The sequence below is a fragment of the Oncorhynchus mykiss genome, chromosome 15 (genome assembly GCF_013265735.2).
Source record: "Oncorhynchus mykiss isolate Arlee chromosome 15, USDA_OmykA_1.1, whole genome shotgun sequence".
NCBI classification, from domain to species: Eukaryota; Metazoa; Chordata; class Actinopteri; order Salmoniformes; family Salmonidae; genus Oncorhynchus; species Oncorhynchus mykiss.
This window is the reverse complement of record NC_048579.1, coordinates 8018261-8038087: the sequence shown is the minus strand read 5'-3', so window position 1 is coordinate 8038087 and position 19827 is coordinate 8018261. Positions and strand designations below refer to the sequence as shown.

General features: G+C 41.4%; 1 protein-coding gene across 2 annotated transcripts in view; it reads right to left on the bottom strand.

The window, feature by feature from the left end:
* Positions 1-19827, bottom strand: part of LOC110490897 (netrin-G1-like) — a 195314-nt gene that overhangs the window by 56332 nt on the left and 119155 nt on the right. For both annotated transcript variants that reach the window (XM_036945701.1, XM_036945702.1), the window contains exon 3: positions 14623-14795. In XM_036945701.1, the coding sequence (XP_036801596.1) occupies positions 14623-14795 (173 nt within the window). The remainder of the gene's footprint in view (positions 1-14622; positions 14796-19827) is intronic.

Below are 19827 nucleotides of genomic sequence, written 5' to 3'. Positions count from 1 at the left end.
TTTTCTCCCTTCAACCCCTTGGCCTAGTAGAATGAACTGCCATGGATAATTCTCCAACTGATCCCTCTCCTTCTCTCTTCACTGACACACGGGAAAGAGGGGTGAGAGGAAGAGAGAGAGAGAGAGAGAGAGAGAGAGAGAGAGAGAGAGAGAGAGAGAGAGGGAGCGAGACAGAGAGGGAGCGAGACAGAGAGAGATAGGGAACATTCCGAGGCCCAGAAAGGCAGCGTTATCCGTGACAGAGAGTGATGCCCACTTCCATCCTTCCATCTCACCCGTCCCTTCCTTTCTCAATCACTTTCCCTCATTCACTCCATCAGACAAAACCAGCTTCTCTTCTCTTCCTCTTTGACTCAGTAGATTTGATACTGTATATACAATCAAATCAAATTGTATTTGTCACATGTGCCGAATACAACATGTGTAGGTAGATCTTACAGTGAAATGCTTACTTACAATAACTTAACCAAAAATGCAGTTTTAAGAAAAACAATTGTTAAGTAAAAAATATAAAATAAAGTAACAAATAATTAAAGGGGTAGACATGTGATTAGCTGCTCAGGAGTCTTATGGCTTGGGAGTAGAAGCTGTTCAGGAGTCTTATGGCTTGGGAGTAGAAGCTGTTCAGGAATCTTATGGCTTGGGTGTAGAAGCTGTTCAGCAGTCTGATGTCTTGGGGGGTAGAAGCTGTTCAGCAGTCTGATGTCTTGGGGGGTAGAAGCTGTTCAGCAGTCTGATGTCTTGGGGGGTAGAAGCTGTTCAGGAGTCTTATGGCTTGGGTGTAGAAGCTGTTCAGCTGTCTGATGTCTTGGGGGGTAGAAGCTGTTCAGCAGTCTGATGTCTTGGGGGGTAGAAGCTGTTCAGGAGTCTTATGGCTTGGGGGGTAGAAGCTGTTCAGGAGTCTTATGGCTTGGGGGTAGAAGCTGTTCAGGAATCTTATGGCTTGGGGGGTAGAAGCTGTTAAGAAGCCTTTTGGACAATCTCCAGTTGAAGTTGGAAGTTTACATACACTTAGGTTGTAGTCATTAAAACTAGTTTTTCAACCACTCCACAAATTTCTTGTTAACACACTATAGTTTTGGCAAGTCGGTTAGGACATCCACTTTGTGCGTGACACAAGATTTTTCCACTTATAACTCACTGTATCACAATTCCAGTGGGTCAGAAGTTTACATACACTAAGTTGACTGTGCCTTTAAACAGCTTGGAAAATTCCAGAAAATGATGTCATGGCTTTAGAAGCTTCTGATACTCTAATTGACATCATTTGAGTCAATTGGAGGTGTACCTGTTGATGTATTTCAAACTCAGTATACCTTCAAACTCAGTGCCTCTTTGCTTGACATCATGGGAAAATCCAAGAAATCAGCCAAGACCTCAGAATATTTTTTTGTAGACCTCCACGAGTCTGGTTCATCCTTGGGAGCAATTTACAAACGCCTGACGGTACCACCTTCATCTGTAAAAATAATAGTACGCAAGAATAAACACCATGACCGTCATACCGCTCAGGAAGGAGACACGTTCTGTCTCCTAGAGATGAACGTACTTTGGTTCGAAAAGGGAAAATCAATCCCAGAACAACAGCAAAGGACCTTGTGAAGATGCTGGAGGAAACAGGTACAAAAGTATCTATATCCACTGTAAAACAAGTCCTATATTGACAAAGCTGAAAGGCTGCTCAGCAAGGAAGAAGCGACTGCTCCAAAACCGCCATAAAAAAGCCAGACTACGGTTTGCAACTGCACATGGGGACAAAGATCGTACTTTTTGGAGAAATGTCCTCTGGTCTGAGGAAACAAAAATATAACTTTTTGGCCATAATGACCATCACTATGTTTGGAGGAAAAAGGGGGAAGCTTGCAAGCCGAAGAACACCATCCCAACTGTGAAGCACGGGGGTTGCAACATCATGTTGTGGGGGTGCTTTGCTGCAGTATGGACTGGTGCACTTCACAAAATAGATGGCATCATGAGGAAAGAAAATATGTGGATATATTAAAGCAATATCTCAAGACATCAGTCAGGAAGTTAAAGCTTGGTCGCAAATGGTTCTTCCAAATGGACAATGACCCCAAGCTTACTTCCAAAGTTGTGGTAAAATGGCTTAAGGACAACAAAGTCAAGGTATTGGAGTGGCCATCATAAAGCCCTGACCTCAATCCTATAGAAAATTTGTGGGCAAAACTGAAAAAGCATGTGCGAGTAAGGAGGCCTACAAACCTGACTAAGTTACACCAGCTCTGTCTGGAGGAATGGGCCAAAATTCACCCAATTTATTGTGGGAAGCTTGTGGAAGGCTACCTGAAACGTTTGATCCAAGTTAAACTATTTAAAGGCAATGCTGCCAAATACTAATTGATTGTATGTAAACTTCTGGCCCACTGGGAATGTGATGAAAGAAATAAAAGCTGAAAGAAATCCTTCTCTCTACTATTATTCTGACATTTCACATTCTTAAAAGAAAGTGGTGATCCTAACTGACCTAAGACAGGGAATTTTTACTAGGATTAAATGTCAGGAATTTTGAAAAAGTGAGTTTAAATGTATTTGGCTAAGGTGTATGTAAACTTCTGACTTCAACTGTATTTCCACTAGAATGACCTACCGTATAAACCGTCCTCTCTAAGATGCTTCATCGATCTGCCTTAGACACATTGATGTGTGTCATAAAAAGAAATGAAATCTTAATAACATTATTGATTTTCACTAATTTGTCTCTGTAGGACAACCATATGCTCAACGGGTTGAGGGGAAATCTAAAGAGAGTTGTGAAATTGTCAGTGATTACTTTTGAAATTACGAATAGCATAAGAAGCTTTTTATGTCAGCATTTTCTTTATTCCAGTGGGAGGAGTCTATTTCTGTATGCTAGACGAGGAGTATATTTCTTTATTCCAGGGGGAAGAGGTCTATTTATGTTTTACAGGATGAGGGGTCTATTTCTTTATTCCAGGGGAGGGGTCTATATCTAATTCCAGGAGGAGGGGTCTATTTCTTTATTCCAGGGTAGGGGTCTATTTCTAATTCCAGGAGGAGGGGTCTATTTCTAATTCCCAGAGGAGGGTTCTATTTCTTTATTCCAGGAGGAGGGGTCTATTTCTAATTCCAGGAGGAGGGGTCTATATCTTTATTCCAGGGGAGGGGTCTATTTCTAATTCCAGGAGGAGGGGTCTATTTCTTTATTCCAGAAGGAGGGGTCTATTTCTAATTCCAGGAGGAGGGGTCTATTTCTTTATTCCAGGGTATTGGGTCTAAAATCAAATCAAATCAAATGTATTTATATAGCCCTTCTTACATCAGCTGATATCTCAAAGTGCTGTACAGAAACCCAGCCTAAAACCCCAAACAGCAAGCAATGCAGGTGTAGAAGCACGGTGGCTAGGAAAAACACCCTAGAAAGGCCAAAACCTAGGAAGAAACCTAGAGAGGAACCAGGCTATGAGGGGTGGCCAATCCTCTTCTGGCTGTGGCGGGTGGAGATTATAACAGAACATGGCCAAGATGTTAAAATGTTCATAAATGACCAGCATGGTCAAATATTAATAATCACAGTAGTTGTCGAGGGTGCAGCAAGTCAGCACCTCAGGAGTAAATGTCAGTTGGCTTTTCATAGCCGATCATTAAGAGTATCTCTACCTAGTATCTCTACAGAGCTCGGGTATTTTCTGTATACCAGGAAGCTAGTTTCTAATTACAAATGTTTTTAGTTTTTAGGGGTGCAACTGCATCTAGGGTATTGCACAAGGTTAAATTGAGTTCCTCAGTTAGGTGGTTAACTGATTTTTGTCCTCTGATGTCCTTTGGTTGGCAGATGGAGTCTGGAAGGGCATGAAGGAATCTTTGGGTTGTCTGAGAATTTATAGCATGACTTTTGATGCTCCTTGGTTGGGGTCTGAGCAGATTATTTGTTGCGATTGCAAATGTAATAAAATGGTGGTCTGATAGTCCAGGATTATGAGGAAAAACATTAAGATCCACAACATTTATTCCATGGGACAAAACTAGGTCCAGAGTATGACTGTGACAGTGAGTAGGTCCAGAGACATGTTGGACAAAACCCACTGTCGATGATGGCTCCGAAAGCCTTTTGGAGTGGGTCTGTGGACTTTTCCATGTGAATATTAAAGTCACCAAAAATTATAATATTATCTACAAGGTCTGATAGGAATTCACGGAACTTAGTGAGGAACGCTGTATATGGCCCAGGAGGTCTGTAAACAGTAGCTATAAAAAGTGAATGAGTAGCCTGCATAGATTTCATGACTTGTAAATTTAAATTTGCTATCGTAAATGTTAGCAACACCTTTGCCTTTGCGGGATGCACGGGGGATATGGTCACTAGTGTAACCAGGAGGTGAGACCTCATTTAGCACAGTAAATTCATCAGGCTTAAGCCATGTTTCAGTCAGGCCAATCACATCAAGATTATGATCCGTGATTAGTTCATTGACTAAAACTGCCGTTGAAGTGAGGGATCTAACATTAAGTAGCCCTATTTTGAGATGTGAGGAAACACGATCTCTTTCAATAATGGCAGGAATGGAGGAGGTCTTTATCCTAGTGAGATTGCTAAGGCGAACACTGCCATGTTAAGTTTTGCCCAACCTAGATCGAGCCACAGACACGGTCTCAATGGGGATAGCTGAGCTGACTACACTGACTGTGCTAGTGGCAGTCTATTTCTTTATTACACGGGGAGGGGGTCTATTTCTGTATTACAGGGGGAGTGTTCTATTTCTGTATTACAGGGGGAGTGTTCTATTTCTGTATTACAGGGGGAGGGGGTCTATTTCTGTATTACAGGGGGAGGGGGTCTATTTCTGTATTACAGGGGGAGGGGGTCTATTTCTGTATTACAGGGGGAGGGGGTCTATTTCTGTATTACAGGGGGAGTGTTCTATTTCTGTATTACAGGGGGAGTGTTCTATTTCTGTATTACAGGGGGAGGGGGTCTATTTCTGTATTACAGGGGGAGTGTTCTATTTCTGTATTACAGGGGGAGTGTTCTATTTCTGTATTACAGGGGGAGTGTTCTATTTCTGTATTACAGGGGGAGTGTTCTATTTCTGTATTACAGGGGGAGTGTTCTATTTCTGTATTACAGGGAGAGTGTTCTATTTCTGTATTACAGGGGGATGGGTCTATTTCTGTTCTATTTCGTTATTACAGGGGGAGTGTTCTGTTTCGTTATTACAGGGGGAGGGGTCTGTTTATTGCATTATGGATTTTTAACAAACCCAAATATAGTAATGTACTTTACTGTACAAATGTCTCATCATGAGGGCCAAGGAGAGAGAGAGTGTGTGTGTGTGTGTGTGTGTGTGTGTGTGTGTGTGTGTGTGTGTGTGTGTGTGTGTGTGTGTGTGTGTGTGTGTGTGTGTGTGTACTTTTTAAATAATGTGCTGTCAATCTCAGATCTTGGAATGGCCATTTTTCTAACCCTGTTAAAACTCATAACTCTCGCCTTCCGTTCCTATTTGTTTAATTCATTTCGTGCTGTTGGCGGTAGGTGCTCTTGATTCAGTAGCCCTAGCACCGGAAAGGCAAAATGTTCCCATTTTGAATCATTTTTATGTGTCTGAAGGAAGAACTCTGCCTACCCGGCTGGCCCAGAGAACACCTACAGGCCAACCACTGGCCAATCAGATACCTCAGATCACCATGTAGGCACAGTTTCCTTGAGCTATAGACACTTAAAAAGAAGCCTCAAAACTTTTAAAACCATGACTAGAGAAAGACTAAACGAATTCAGCAGAGAGCTGCTGTATTTATAAGTAGGTTCATGTTCAAACTGACCATCAGACGAAGGCCATCATTCCAGTAAAATAAAACAAGCTAATTATTATGCTCACTCAGCTGAGCGGTAGATCTCGGGCATTTTGATTCAGGAAGTGATCTTGACTCAGAAAAACGTTGGTGACCACTGCATTAAAGGCAAATGTACTCTAATGTAGCAGTAAACGCCTGAAACTATATTGAAAAAATATATATAAAAGCAAGATTTTACTGAGTTACAGCTCATATAAGGAAATCAGTCCATTTAAATTCAGCAGGCCCAAATCTGTGGATTTCACATGACTGGGCAAGGGTGCAGCCTTGGGTGGGCCTTGGAGGGCATAGGCCCACCCACTCAGGCGATCCCACATGTGAAGAAGCCGGATGAAGGTCCTGGGCTGGCGAGGTTACATGTGGCCTGCAGTTGTGAGGCCGGTTGGACGTACTGCCAAATTCTCTAAAATAATGTTGGAGGTGGCTCATGGTAGAGAAACAAACATTAAATTCCCTGGCCAACAGCTCTAGGTGGTTAATTCCTGCAGTCAGCATGCCAAATTGCACGCTCCCTCAAAACTTGTGACATCTATGGCATTGTGTTATGTGACAAAACTTCCTATTTTAGAGTGGCCTTTTATTGTCCCCAGCACAATGTGCACCTATGTATTGACCATGCTGTTTAATCAGCTTCTTGATATGCCACACCTGTCAGGTGGATTAATTATCTTGGCAAAGGACAAATGCTCACTAACACAGACTTAAACAAATTTGTGCACAACATTTTAAACAAATAAGCTTTTTGGTGCATTATGGAACATTTCTGGGATTTTTTTTTATCTCAGCCCATGAGACATGGGACCAACACTTTACACGTTGCGTTTATATTTTTGCTTTGTGTAGATCCCCTACATTCTGACGGGAAGAAACTGCACTGTTCATTCCATCCAGTAAACGTGGAGGAGTTGTTAAGATGGAGATTTGCCTTGTTAATATCCAAAAGCGAAAGTCAAGTCACGGGATTGGCTCTTTAAATTTCCCCTGAAAACCGGAACATCCAGTTGTCGGGGACTCGGCAGAGGCTAGGCCAAACGGGGCATGGGTGGTGAAGGGCGTCGGGCTGTTGTGGTGACCGTATTACAGCCAAACTGGCAGTCATGAGTCAGTAACATTCCATGTGACTGTTGAGTCACGGTAAACTCCTCTTCTGCACTCTGGACATGCATTGGTAGTACCCAACTCACTACTTACCATCGGGTCCTAATGGCCTGATACTCAGGGCTCTATTGTCCCTCCATCAGGTCCTAATGGCCTGGTACTCAGGGTTCTATTGTCCCTCCATCAGGTCCTAATGGCCTGGTACTCAGGGCTCTATTGTCCCTCCATCAGGTCGTAATGGCCTGGTACTCAGGGCTCTATTGTCCCTCCAAGTCATAATGGCCTGGTACTCAGGGCTCTATTGTCCCTCCATCAGGTCCTAATGGCCTGGTACTCAGGGCTCTACTGTCCCTCCATCAGGTCCTGATGGCCTGGTACTCAGGGCTCTATTGTCCATCAGGTCATAATGGCCTGGTACTCAGGGCTCTATTGTCCCTCCATCAGGTCCTAATGGCCTGGTACTCAGGGCTCTATTGTCCCTCCAAGTCATAATGGCCTGGTACTCAGGGCTCTATTGTCCCTCCATCAGGTCCTAATGGCCTGGTACTCAGGGCTCTACTGTCCCTCCATCAGGTCCTGATGGCCTGGTACTCAGGGCTCTATTGTCCCTCCATCAGGTCATAATGGCCTGGTACTCAGGGCTCTATTGTCCCTCCATCAGGTCCTAATGGCCTGGTACTCAGGACTCTACTGTTCCTCCATCAGGTCCTAATGGCCTGGTACTCAGGACTCTACTGTCCCTCCATCAGGTCCTAATGGCCTGGTACTCAGGACTCTACTGTCCCTCCATCAGGTCCTAATGGCCTGGTACTCAGGGCTCTATTGTCCCTCCATCAGGTCCTAATGGCCTGGTACTCAGGGCTCTATTGTCCATCAGGTCATAATGGCCTGGTACTCAGGGCTCTATTGTCCCTCCATCAGGTCCTAATGGCCTGGTACTCAGAGCTCTATTGTCCCTCCATCAGGTCCTAATGGCCTGGTACTCAGGACTCTACTGTCCCTCCATCAGGTCCTAATGGCCTGGTACTCAGGGCTCTATTGTCCCTCCATCAGGTCCTAATGGCCTGGTACTCAGGGCTCTATTGTCCCTCCATCAGGTCCTAATGGCCTGGTACTCAGGACTCTACTGTCCCTCCATCAGGTCCTAATGGCCTGGTACTCAGAGCTCTATTGTTCCTCCATCAGGTCCTAATGGCCTGGTACTCAGGACTCTACTGTCCCTCCATCAGGTCCTAATGGCCTGGTACTCAGGACTCTACTGTCCCTCCATCAGGTCCTAATGGCCTGGTACTCAGGGCTCTATTGTCCCTCCATCAGGTCCTAATGGCCTGGTACTCAGGGCTCTATTGTTCCTCCATCAGGTCCTAATGGCCTGGTACTCAGGACTCTATTGTTCCTCCATCAGGTCCTAATGGCCTGGTACTCAGAGCTCTATTGTCCCTCCATCAGGTCCTAATGGCCTGGTACTCAGGACTCTACTGTCCCTCCATCAGGTCCTAATGGCCTGGTACTCAGGGCTCTATTGTCCCTCCATCAGGTCCTAATGGCCTGGTACTCAGGGCTCTATTGTTCCTCCATCAGGTCCTAATGGCCTGGTACTCAGGACTCTATTGTTCCTCCATCAGGTCCTAATGGCCTGGTACTCAGGACTCTATTGTTCCTCCATCAGGTCCTAATGGCCTGGTACTCAGGACTCTATTGTCCCTCCATCAGGTCCTAATGGCCTGGTACTCAGAGCTCTATTGTCCCTCCATCAGGTCCTAATGGCCTGGTACTCAGGACTCTACTGTCCCTCCATCAGGTCCTAATGGCCTGGTACTCAGGACTCTACTGTCCCTCCATCAGGTCACTAATGGCCTGGTACTCAGAGCTCTATTGTCCCTCTAACCAATCTGACATCAATGCAAATGCAATGGAAAATCAGATCAAAACAGTATAGTGCTTTTTACAACTCATCTCGCTGTGATGAACAATTTGAAAAAATAAGTTCAACACCAGGTTCAAATTGAGTGTAAAACATGGTCATTGTGGATGTTGTTTCAAAGCCTAACACAATGAAATGGACAGAACTTTCTAAGGTTGATGATTAATAAAAAAACAACCACATGCATATTAGAGCATGCAAACCCATAAACGTATGATTGTGCCTTATACAATACATTGCCTACGACGTATTACCCGTGTCAGGAAAATCATAAAACAAAATTGATTTAACATGCCTTCGGTACATAATTGGTCAAGCTAGCCTATACTTCAAAATTAAACCAATTAGAGTAATTGCCTTTGAGTGTAGACTGTATTATTATGCATACTGGATGGACTAGTTACCTTATGCTATGCTCCAATGTCTATCCATGAGTCGGGGAGAGAACTTCTAGCCCTAGGCAATGCTGTTGGTTCATTGATTGTGCAGGGCAGCTCACAGTTAGCCTACCATTATAGCGAATTTGTATTTGATTGTGAATAGTCTAGTAATAGGGAATTCTTTATATTTTCATAATTAATTGGGTAACATATTACCTTTAGCTATACGTAAGATATCTCCACCGTGTGTTTCCTTCTCCTCCTCTCTCTCCTTTATTATTTTCTGGAGCGTGTAGAGGGGCTGTCAACCGTAGAAAACATGTTACTATCGATGTTCCTGAAAAGATATCACTTGGATTCCCAAATTAACCGCTGGGTAGCTGCAGGAACATGGTCGGAGAGCCCATGGCGTACAGAGTTTGGGCGGAATATCACCTTTCGAGCAGCGAAAGCATGCTACTCAAACAGTGATTGATGCATGGAGTGAAATAAGTTTTATATTTATTTCTCAGCTGCTCGTATTCCAGTCACGCAGCCTCCATTCACTATTATAGTGCATAGGGATGATGTGTATTTTTTCCCCTTCCCCCTCTTCCTGTTCCTGTTCCTGCCCATATGATAATGGACGATTCTCAATCTAAACAAATGTTACATGTTCAAAAACACAAGATTAATTTGAGAAGAGTCCGATGGGTTGAAAATATGATCACTTGATGAGAGAACAGCGGTGCAGCCCGAGGCGAGGAGCAGAGCGCAAGCTTTTATAGCCTATAGTCGAATCATGCAGCCCATATATGTTTAACACCATTAGCTATAGCTAGCTATAGTCAATAACACCATTAGCTATAGCTAGCTAAAGTCAATAACACCATTAGCTATAGTCGATAACACCATTAGCTATAGTTAATAACACCATTAGCTATAGTTAATAACACCATTAGCTATAGTCGATAACACCATTAGCTATAGCTAGCTATAGTCAATAACACCATTAGCTATAGCTAGCTATAGTCAATAACACCATTAGCTATAGCTAGCTATAGTCAATAACACCATTAGCTATAGCTAGCTATAGTCAATAACACCATTAGCTATAGCTAGCTATAGTCAATAACACCATTAGCTATAGCTGATATAGTCAATAACACCATTAGCGATAGTCGATAACACCATTAGCTATAGCTAGCTATAGTCAATAACACAATTGATAACACCATTAGCTATAGTCAATAACACCATTAGCTATAGTCAATAACATCATTAACTATAGTCAATAACACCATTAGCTATAGTCAATAACATCATTAACTATAGTCAATAACACCATTAGCTATCGTCAATAAAACCATTAGCTATCGTCAATAACACCATTAACTATAGTCAATAAAACCATTAGCTATCGTCAATAACACCATTAGCTATAGTCAATAACACCATTAGCTATAGTCAATAACACCATTAACTATAGTCAATAACACCATTAGCTATAGTCAATAACACCATTAGCTATAGTCAATAACACCATTAGCTATAGTCAATAACACCATTAGCTATAGTCAATAACACCATTAGCTATAGTCAATAACACCATTAACTATAGTCAATAACACCATTAGCTATAGTCGATAACAACATTAACTATAGTCAATAACACCATTAGCTATAGTCGATAACACCGTTAGCTATAGTTAATAACAACATTAGATATAGTCGATAACACCATTAGCTATAGTCAATAACACCATTAGCTATAGTCAATAACACCATTAACTATAGTCAATAACACCATTAGCTATAGTCAATAACACCATTAGCTATAGTCAATAACACCATTAGCTATAGTCAATAACACCATTAGCTATAGTCAATAACACCATTAGCTATAGTCAATAACACCATTAGCTATAGTTAATAACACCATTAGCTATAGTCAATAACACCATTAACTATAGTCAATAACACCATTAGCTATAGTCGATAACAACATTAACTATAGTCAATAACACCATTAGCTATAGTCGATAACACCGTTAGCTATAGTTAATAACAACATTAGATATAGTCGATAACACCATTAGCTATAGTCAATAACACCATTAGCTATAGTCAATAACACCATTAACTATAGTCGATAACACCATTAGCTATAGTCAATAACACCATTAGCTATAGTCGATAACACCATTAGCTATAGTCAATAACACCATTAGCTATAGTCAATAACACCATTAGCTATAGTCAATAACACCATTAACTATAGTCAATAACACCATTAGCTATAGTCAATAACACCATTAGCTATAGTCAATAACACCATTAGCTATAGTCAATAACACCATTAGCTATAGTCAATAACACCATTAGCTATAGTCAATAACACCATTAGCTATAGTCAATAACACCATTAGCTAACACCATTAACTATAGTCAATAACACCATTAGCTATAGTCGCATCATGCATGTCGCAATGTTCACTTTTACACTCAATATTGCCACTTCGTATGCACACTCGCTCCCAAATTGGAAACACCATTAGCTATAGCTAGATATAGTCAACAATAACACCATTAGCGATAGTCGATAACACCATTAGCTATAGCTAGCTATAGTCAATAACACCATTAGCTATAGTCGATAACACCGTTAGCTAGTCAATAACACCGTTTGCTATAGTCAATAACACCATTAGATATAGTCGATAACACCATTAGATATAGTCAATAACACCATTAGCTATAGTCGATAACACCGTTGTCTATAGTCAATAACACCATTAGCTATAGTCAATAACACCATTAGCTATAGTCAATAACACCATTAGCTATAGTCAATAACACCATTAGCTATAGTCAATAACACCATTAGCTATAGTCAATAACACCATTAACTATAGTCAATAACACCATTAGCTATAGTCAATAACACCATTAGCTATAGTCAATAACACCATTAGCTATAGTCAATAACACCATTAGCTATAGTCAATAACACCATTAGCTATAGTCAATAACACCATTAGCTATAGTCAATAACACCATTAGCTATAGTCAATAACACCATTAGCTATAGTCAATAACACCATTAACTATAGTCAATAACACCATTAGCTATAGTCGCATCATGCATGTCGCAATGTTCACTTTTACACTCAATATTGCCACTTCGTATGCACACTCGCTCCCGAATTGGAAACATATCCTTTCTATTTTATTCAGCTAAGTTCATTTATATTATAATTAATATAAAATCATATAATTTAAAATAATGACACAGGACTGATTACATATATTGTCAGCTAAATGAACAGACCTACAGTCTATATCATAGAGCATAGCCAGATAACATACAGTATCTAGTCTGATAAATGAACAACCCTACAGTCTATAGCCAGATAACATACAGTATCTAGTCTGATAAATGAACAACCCTACAGTCTATAGCCAGGAAACATACAGTATCTAGTCTGATAAATGAACAACCCTACAGTCTATAGCCAGATAACATACAGTATCTAGTCTGATAAATGAACAGACCTACAGTCTATATCATAGCCAGACAACATACAGTATCTAGTCTGATAAATGAACAGACCTACAGTCTATATCATAGCCAGACAACATACAGTATCTAGTCTGATAAATTAACAGACCTACAGTCTATATCATAGCCAGATAACATACAGTATCTAGTCTGATAAATGAACAGGCCTACAGTCTATATCATAGAGCACAGCCAGATAACATACAGTATCTAGTCTGATAAATGAACAGACCTACAACCTATATCATAGTGCATAGCCAGATAACATACAGTAGACCAACTCATAATCTGGTCTTCTGAAATACATTTTCTTCATATCATAATGTTTCTTTAGACCTGAATAAAATAAATGGATTTATTTTGATGGTGTACATTACAATGTACTGTTCCAAACGCGTTCATCAGCAGCTTGTATGCAGCTTGTATGCAGCTTGTATGCAGCTTGTATGCAGCTTGTATACAGCTTGTATGCAGCTTGTATGCAGCTTGTATGCAGCTTGTATGCAGCTTGTATGCAGCTTGTATACAGCTTGTATGCTTGGAGGACTGGAGATGCTAAACGTGTTTATGTTAATTGATGGTCAATTACCGTGAGACCGGCAGTCTTTTGCATGACAATAACCAGCTGACAAAATGTAATGACCCCCACAACCTCAAGAGGGCGGTACAGAAGTAAGCAGCTGCCACTATCTGGACTAGTCTCCTAAAATAGTGTACACACACACACACACACACACACACACACACACACACACACACACACACACACACACACACACACACACACACACACACACACACACACACACAAACACACACACACACACACACACACACACACACACACACACACACACACACACACACACACACACACACACACTAATAACCAACTGGATTGCAGCACGTCTTTAAAGGCTAGCGACCCCTCTGGCCCTCAGATCATATGTGACCTGTTAAGAACAATGGATAGACATTTGCTGTTGTCAAAAAGCAGTGTACAAATACAAATGCATGAAAGACTGACTGAACATACACAGTTACTGACTGGAAACCTGACTGCACAATTTCCCAATATTGGGGCCACGGATTGGAAATAACAGGATGAAGAGATGAGATGGAGACTGGGGTTAGAGAAGGACCAGCTGGTTAGGAGACTAGGGTTAGAGGAGAACCAGCTAGTTAGGAGACTAGGGTTAGAGGAGAACCAGCTAGTTAGGAGACTAGGGTTAGAGGAAGGCCAGCTGGTTAGGAAACTAGGGTTAGAGGAGGACCAGCTGGTTAGGAGACTAGGGTTAGAGGAGGACCAGCTGGTTAGGAGACTAGGGTTAGAGGAGGACCAGCTGGTTAGGAGACTAGGGTTAGAGGAGGACCAGCTGGTTAGGAGACTAGGGTTAGAGAGAGACAGAGAGACAGAGAGACAGAGAGACAGAGAGACAGACAGACAGACAGACAGACAGACAGACAGACAGACAGACAGACAGACAGACAGACAGACAGACAGACAGACAGACAGACAGACAGACAGACAGACAGACAGAGAGAGAGACAGAGAGACAGACAGACAGACAGACAGACAGACAGACAGACAGACAGACAGACAGACAGAGAGAGAGACCGCTGCATTGTGTGTCAAACTGGTGCAGTTCACCATGAGGTGTGTGAATTTGTGGGGAAGATATTGTGCATGTGTGTGTGTGTGTGTGTGCGTCTGTAGGTACTGTATGTGTTCACAAGATATCACATCTATCTGCATCTGTGCTTGTGTGAATATATCTGTTCATGTTTGGGTATTGCTGTGTGTGTATGTGTGTGTATACACACACGTGTGTGTGTTAGTTACTCACAGGTATTTGCCGTGCCCTTGGGGATTGGAAGATAGGATCCTGCGCTCCACGTCCGTCCCTGGTAGTTCCTCTTACAGCGGCCACAGTCCGGTCCCGTGGTGTTGTGCTCACACTCACAATTTAGCTTCTCTTTGTCAAACACGCAACTGTTGGCGTGAAGGTTACACTTGCACCTGTCAAAGGAAGGGGAAAAAAAGAACAGATAAGAGAAGAGAAGAGGGAAAATAACAAATTCAACGCTGGTGGAATTTGACATTTTTTCAATCTCAGATCTTACGTGTGGGAGTGAAAGAAGGGAAGAGGGAGAAAGGGAAGACCAAAATAGTCAGATGAAGTATTTTTGCAGTTGAAGGGCAGAGTGGCCTTGAGAAGAACCCAGTCAACACAGAAACAGAGACAGGTATTCTCAGCATCTGGAGAACAACTTTCCAACAGGAATTCCACAAAACTGTCTGCATCATTATTGTCCAAATCAAATCAAGTCCCTCTGCTTTCTTCTGCCATACAAGATAACTTATTTATAATTGTCACACTAGAGGAAGGGTAATTGTAGTAAGGTCGCATTTATCTAAACGAGAAAATGAGAGAGAGCGAGAGAGAGAGAACCAGAATAAATTAAACAAGCAGAGTGGAATAGTCGTCCCAGGGGGAGGGAAACGAGAGTTGCTGCCTCACGAAAGGCAGTAGGTGTCTCTCCATCTCTTTCTCTGAGTTTGTAGATAATGTCAGCTGTTTAGAAAGTGCGAAGGAGCAGGACAGCTGGTACATGTTTGTTAAAACATTTCAATAAAACACAGCCTTTAAAAGAGGAACGTGTTCTGAAAGTCAGTCATTCCAATAAACATGTTGAACTTTCCTTTCCACCCTACTACAATTGTTATATAACAGTACTACGACCTACAGTAATAATAGTCAATACGCAGTGACCACTGGGAACATAAAAAACTGTAACAAAAACATTTATGCATTTCTAATCCTGACAATGGCACCAGACACCAAGAATGTCTAGCTCTCAAAAATTCCTTCCGGTCTAAATATAAAATCGATGTGCATTGATTTTGTTACAGAGAGTCAAGAGGGTTGCAATTGTGTTGCATACACACTGATCTCTATCTACCCTAGGAGACAGAAAAATGGAGGTGGTGGGACGGGGAGAACTGGCGGTTTGAGGTAACCCTACACCCCTGCTGGGACTGTCAACATAGCTTCTCTAGGCCTCCTTGTCCCTATTGATTTATTTATTTAATTGTATTTATGTTAGGATAATTTTGTTCTCAAGGTTCATAAACTGAACTTCAATTAAAATACTCAGTCTGTAACCCAGAGTTTCTAAGGTTCTGGTTGAAATGGAACAGACAGAGGCCAGTGTACAATTATCAGAATGTTTATTTACGAGAGCTCTGGCAATCATACCATGCACATAGGTTTATATACCTCACATTTCGTCATGAATGCCCCTCCTCCTCTCTAACAATGACAATGCAGTTTCCAAAAATATTCCAACACATACATTGCTTATCTTATTCTGCAACATGTTACATAAACTACTGCAAGCCTAACGGTTTCTCCCCTCTCTGAGTGGGGAGACTTTCTTCCTGTTTTTCAGTTTCACAGTGGTCACAAGTTGTCTGTCCACAGTTCCTCTTTTCCTCTTCACAAGCATTCAAATCATTATACAGAGACAGGGTAGAATTCTGTTAGTTATATTCCTATCATTACTTTAAACATATACATCATTATATACATCATGGGGCGGCAAGGTAGCCTAGTGGTTAGAGTGTTGGACTAGTAACCGGAAGGTTGCAAGTTCAAATCCCGAGGGACAAATCTGTCATTCTGCCCCTGAATAAGGCAGTTAACCCACTGTTCCTAGGCTGTCATTGAAAATAAGAATTTGTTCTTAACTGACTTGTCTAGTTAAAAAAATATATATGTTTTAGTCATTATACATAAAATCCATAACAATTTATTTTTCCTTTGATTTTAACTAGGCAAGTCAGTTTAAGAACAACATCTTATTTTACAATGACGACCTACCAAAAGGCAAAAAGGCCTTCTGCAGGGACGGGGCCTGGGATTAAAAATACAAATAAAATGCAATACAAATATAGGACAAAACACGCATCACGAGCATTGCAAAATAAATTTAGAAATCTGTATTATTAAATTATTGCACCCACACTGCTCGCGTGTGCCAACGAGCGTCTCCGTTGCCAAGGGCTAAAATAGAAGTCAGTTAATTTGTGATGCAGATCGCGCAATAAGTCCCGCCTCTCCCATCTCCTCATTGGTTTATAGAACCAGGTACCCACGTGCCATCTCCTCATTGGTAAAAACCCACGTTGGTGACTGAAAGACGAACGAGGTCGATGGTGGTAATGCACCTGATTTATGAAAGTTGCCAATTGCAATATATAGTCCAGAGAAAAAAAAAAGCCTGGAAGGAGGAGAGATGACTAGAAACGATTCAGTTGACCGTTTTATGTGCGGATTAACTGGCAGAGTAGTGGACCTTGTGCATTTCAGGTAAAATAACAACTCAATGTTTATATCCCAGGACAAATTAGCTAGCAAGTGAAAGCTAGCTAGTTAAATTGCCATAAAAGTTTAATGCTTTTCGACCTGTCCCCAAATTAATGTAATTTGTTCAGAGTTTGTTTTGATATTTTAAAACTTGTTGAGGATAGGGGGCAGTATTTTCACTTTGGATGAATTGCGTGCCCATAGTGAACTGCATCCAACTCTGTCCTAGATTGCTAATATATGCATATTATTATTACTATTGGTTAGAAAACACTGTAAAGTTTCTAAAACTGTTTGAATTATGTCTGTGAGTATAACAGAACTCATAGGGCAGGCAATCTTCCAAACAAGAAGTGAAATTCTGATTGTGGGTCAACTTTAACGTCATCGCCCCTTCCTTTCCCAACAAGATATGGATCTGGTAGCACTTCCTACGCCTTCCACTAGCTGTCCTCATTCAGTAGAATGTGGAATGGTGTGAACTTTGACCGAATGGGAGGGGAAATAGTCACGGTCTTGGCAGAATGCCATTTCCCTGTGGCGCATTTCTCTGTGGGTGTCACCGTCGTTCCATTTGGCTGCAGCTGAAAACGCATGATCCGGTTGGAACGTTATTGGATATATATGAAAATAACCTCCTGAAGATTGATTCTCTACTTAGTTTGACCAGTTTATTCGACCTGGAATATATCTTTTTGAAGTTTTCGTGCGAGTTGTCCTGGACCAGCGTCAGCTTTTGGGCACGTGAGCTGAAAGTGGTAGCAAAAGTAGCTAATTGGACACTAGTATTGGACATTATGGAACAAAACAACGATTTATTGTGGAACTAGGACTCCTTGCACTACATTCCGATGAAAGATCATCAAAGGTAAGGGAATATTTATGTTGTAATTTCGTATTTCTGTTGACTCCAACATGGCGGAGAAATACTTTTACGTCTGAGCGCTGTCTCAGATTATAGCAATGTTAGGCTTTTTTCATAACGTTTAAAAAAAATCTGACACAGCGGTTGCATTAAGAACCAGTGTATCTTTAAATATATGTCGAACATGTATCTTTAGTCAAAGTTTATGATGAGTATTTCTGTTATCTGGCGTAGCTTTCTATAATTCCTCCGGATATTTCTGAACATGGCGTCAATGTAAACCGAGATTTGTGGATATAAAAATGCATATTGTCGAACAAAACATAAATGTATTGTGTAACATGTCATATGAGTGTCATCTGATGAAGATTATCAAAGGGTTAGTGATTCATTTTATCTCTAATCCTGCTTTTGTGACTCTATCTTTGGCTGTAAAAAATGGCTGTGTTTTTCCAAGGATTTGGTGGTGGTCTAACATAAATATATGTTGTGTTTTCACTGTAAAACATTTAAAAAATAAGACATGATGGGTAGATGAACAAGATGTTTATTTTTCATTTGCTGTATTGGACTTGTTCATGTGTGAAAGTTAAATATTTCTAAAGAATATTTTTGAATTCCCTCCGCCACCTTTTCAGCTGAATGGTGGGGTGGAGTTCCCTAAGAGGATCGCCTTGCCATAACAGGTGCATGCCGTGATCGCATTTGGTGTGGGGGGACAAAATACATTTATGCATGATGGGGCACGATGGCGCACGATGGCGCACGATGGCGCACGATGGCGCTTTGGGTTCCGTGTTAGGAGCATTGGTGGCAAATCTGATGGTCGAATGGTAAAGAACACCTCGGCGCTCGAGAGCACCCTTACATGCCGATCTATAAATTACGTCTCCTTAGTCTAGCATGGGTAGGATGGTCACCTGAATCAGGGATAGTTTGGCAACTGTGATGAAAGAGGAGTGATTATGATAGAGGAAACCAGGTCTAGATGTAACTTTTGCCTGCAGATTGGATATGTGCTGAGAGAAGGACAGTGTACCGTCTAGCCATACTCCCAAGTATGAGGTGACTACCTCAAGCTCTAAACCCCCAGAGGTAGTAATAACACCTGTGGAGTGTGATTACTACCTTGGAGATGAGAGGAGAGTCATAGTCACTCAGCACTAATACTGTGGGTTAGTGGTATACTATATACTGTGGGTTAGTGGTATACTGTATACTGTAGGTTAGTGGTATACTGTATACTGTAGGTTAGTGGTATACTGTATACTGTAGGTTAGTGGTATACTATATACTGTGGGTAAGTGATATACTGTATACTGTAGGTTAGTGGTATACTATATACTGTAGGTTAGTGGTATACTGTATACTGTAGATAGTGGTATACCTTAGGTTAGTGGCATACTGTATACTGTGGGTTAGTGGTATACTGTATACTGTAGGTTAGTGGTATACTGTAGGTTAGTGGTATACGTTAGGTTAGTGGTATACTGTATACTGTAGATAGTGGTATACCTTAGGTTAGTGGTATACTGTACACTGTAGGTTAGTGGTATACTGTATACTGTAGATAGTGGTATACCTTAGGTTAGTGGTATACTGTACACTGTAGGTTAGTGGTATAGTGTATACTGTAGGTTAGTGGTATATGTTAGGTTAGTGGTATACTGTATACTGTAGATAGTGGTATACCTTAGGTTAGTGGTATACTGTATACTGTAGATAGTGGTATACCTTAGGTTAGTGGTATACTGTATACTGTGGGTTAGTGGTATACTGTATACTGTAGATAGTAGTATACCTTAGGTTAGTGGTAT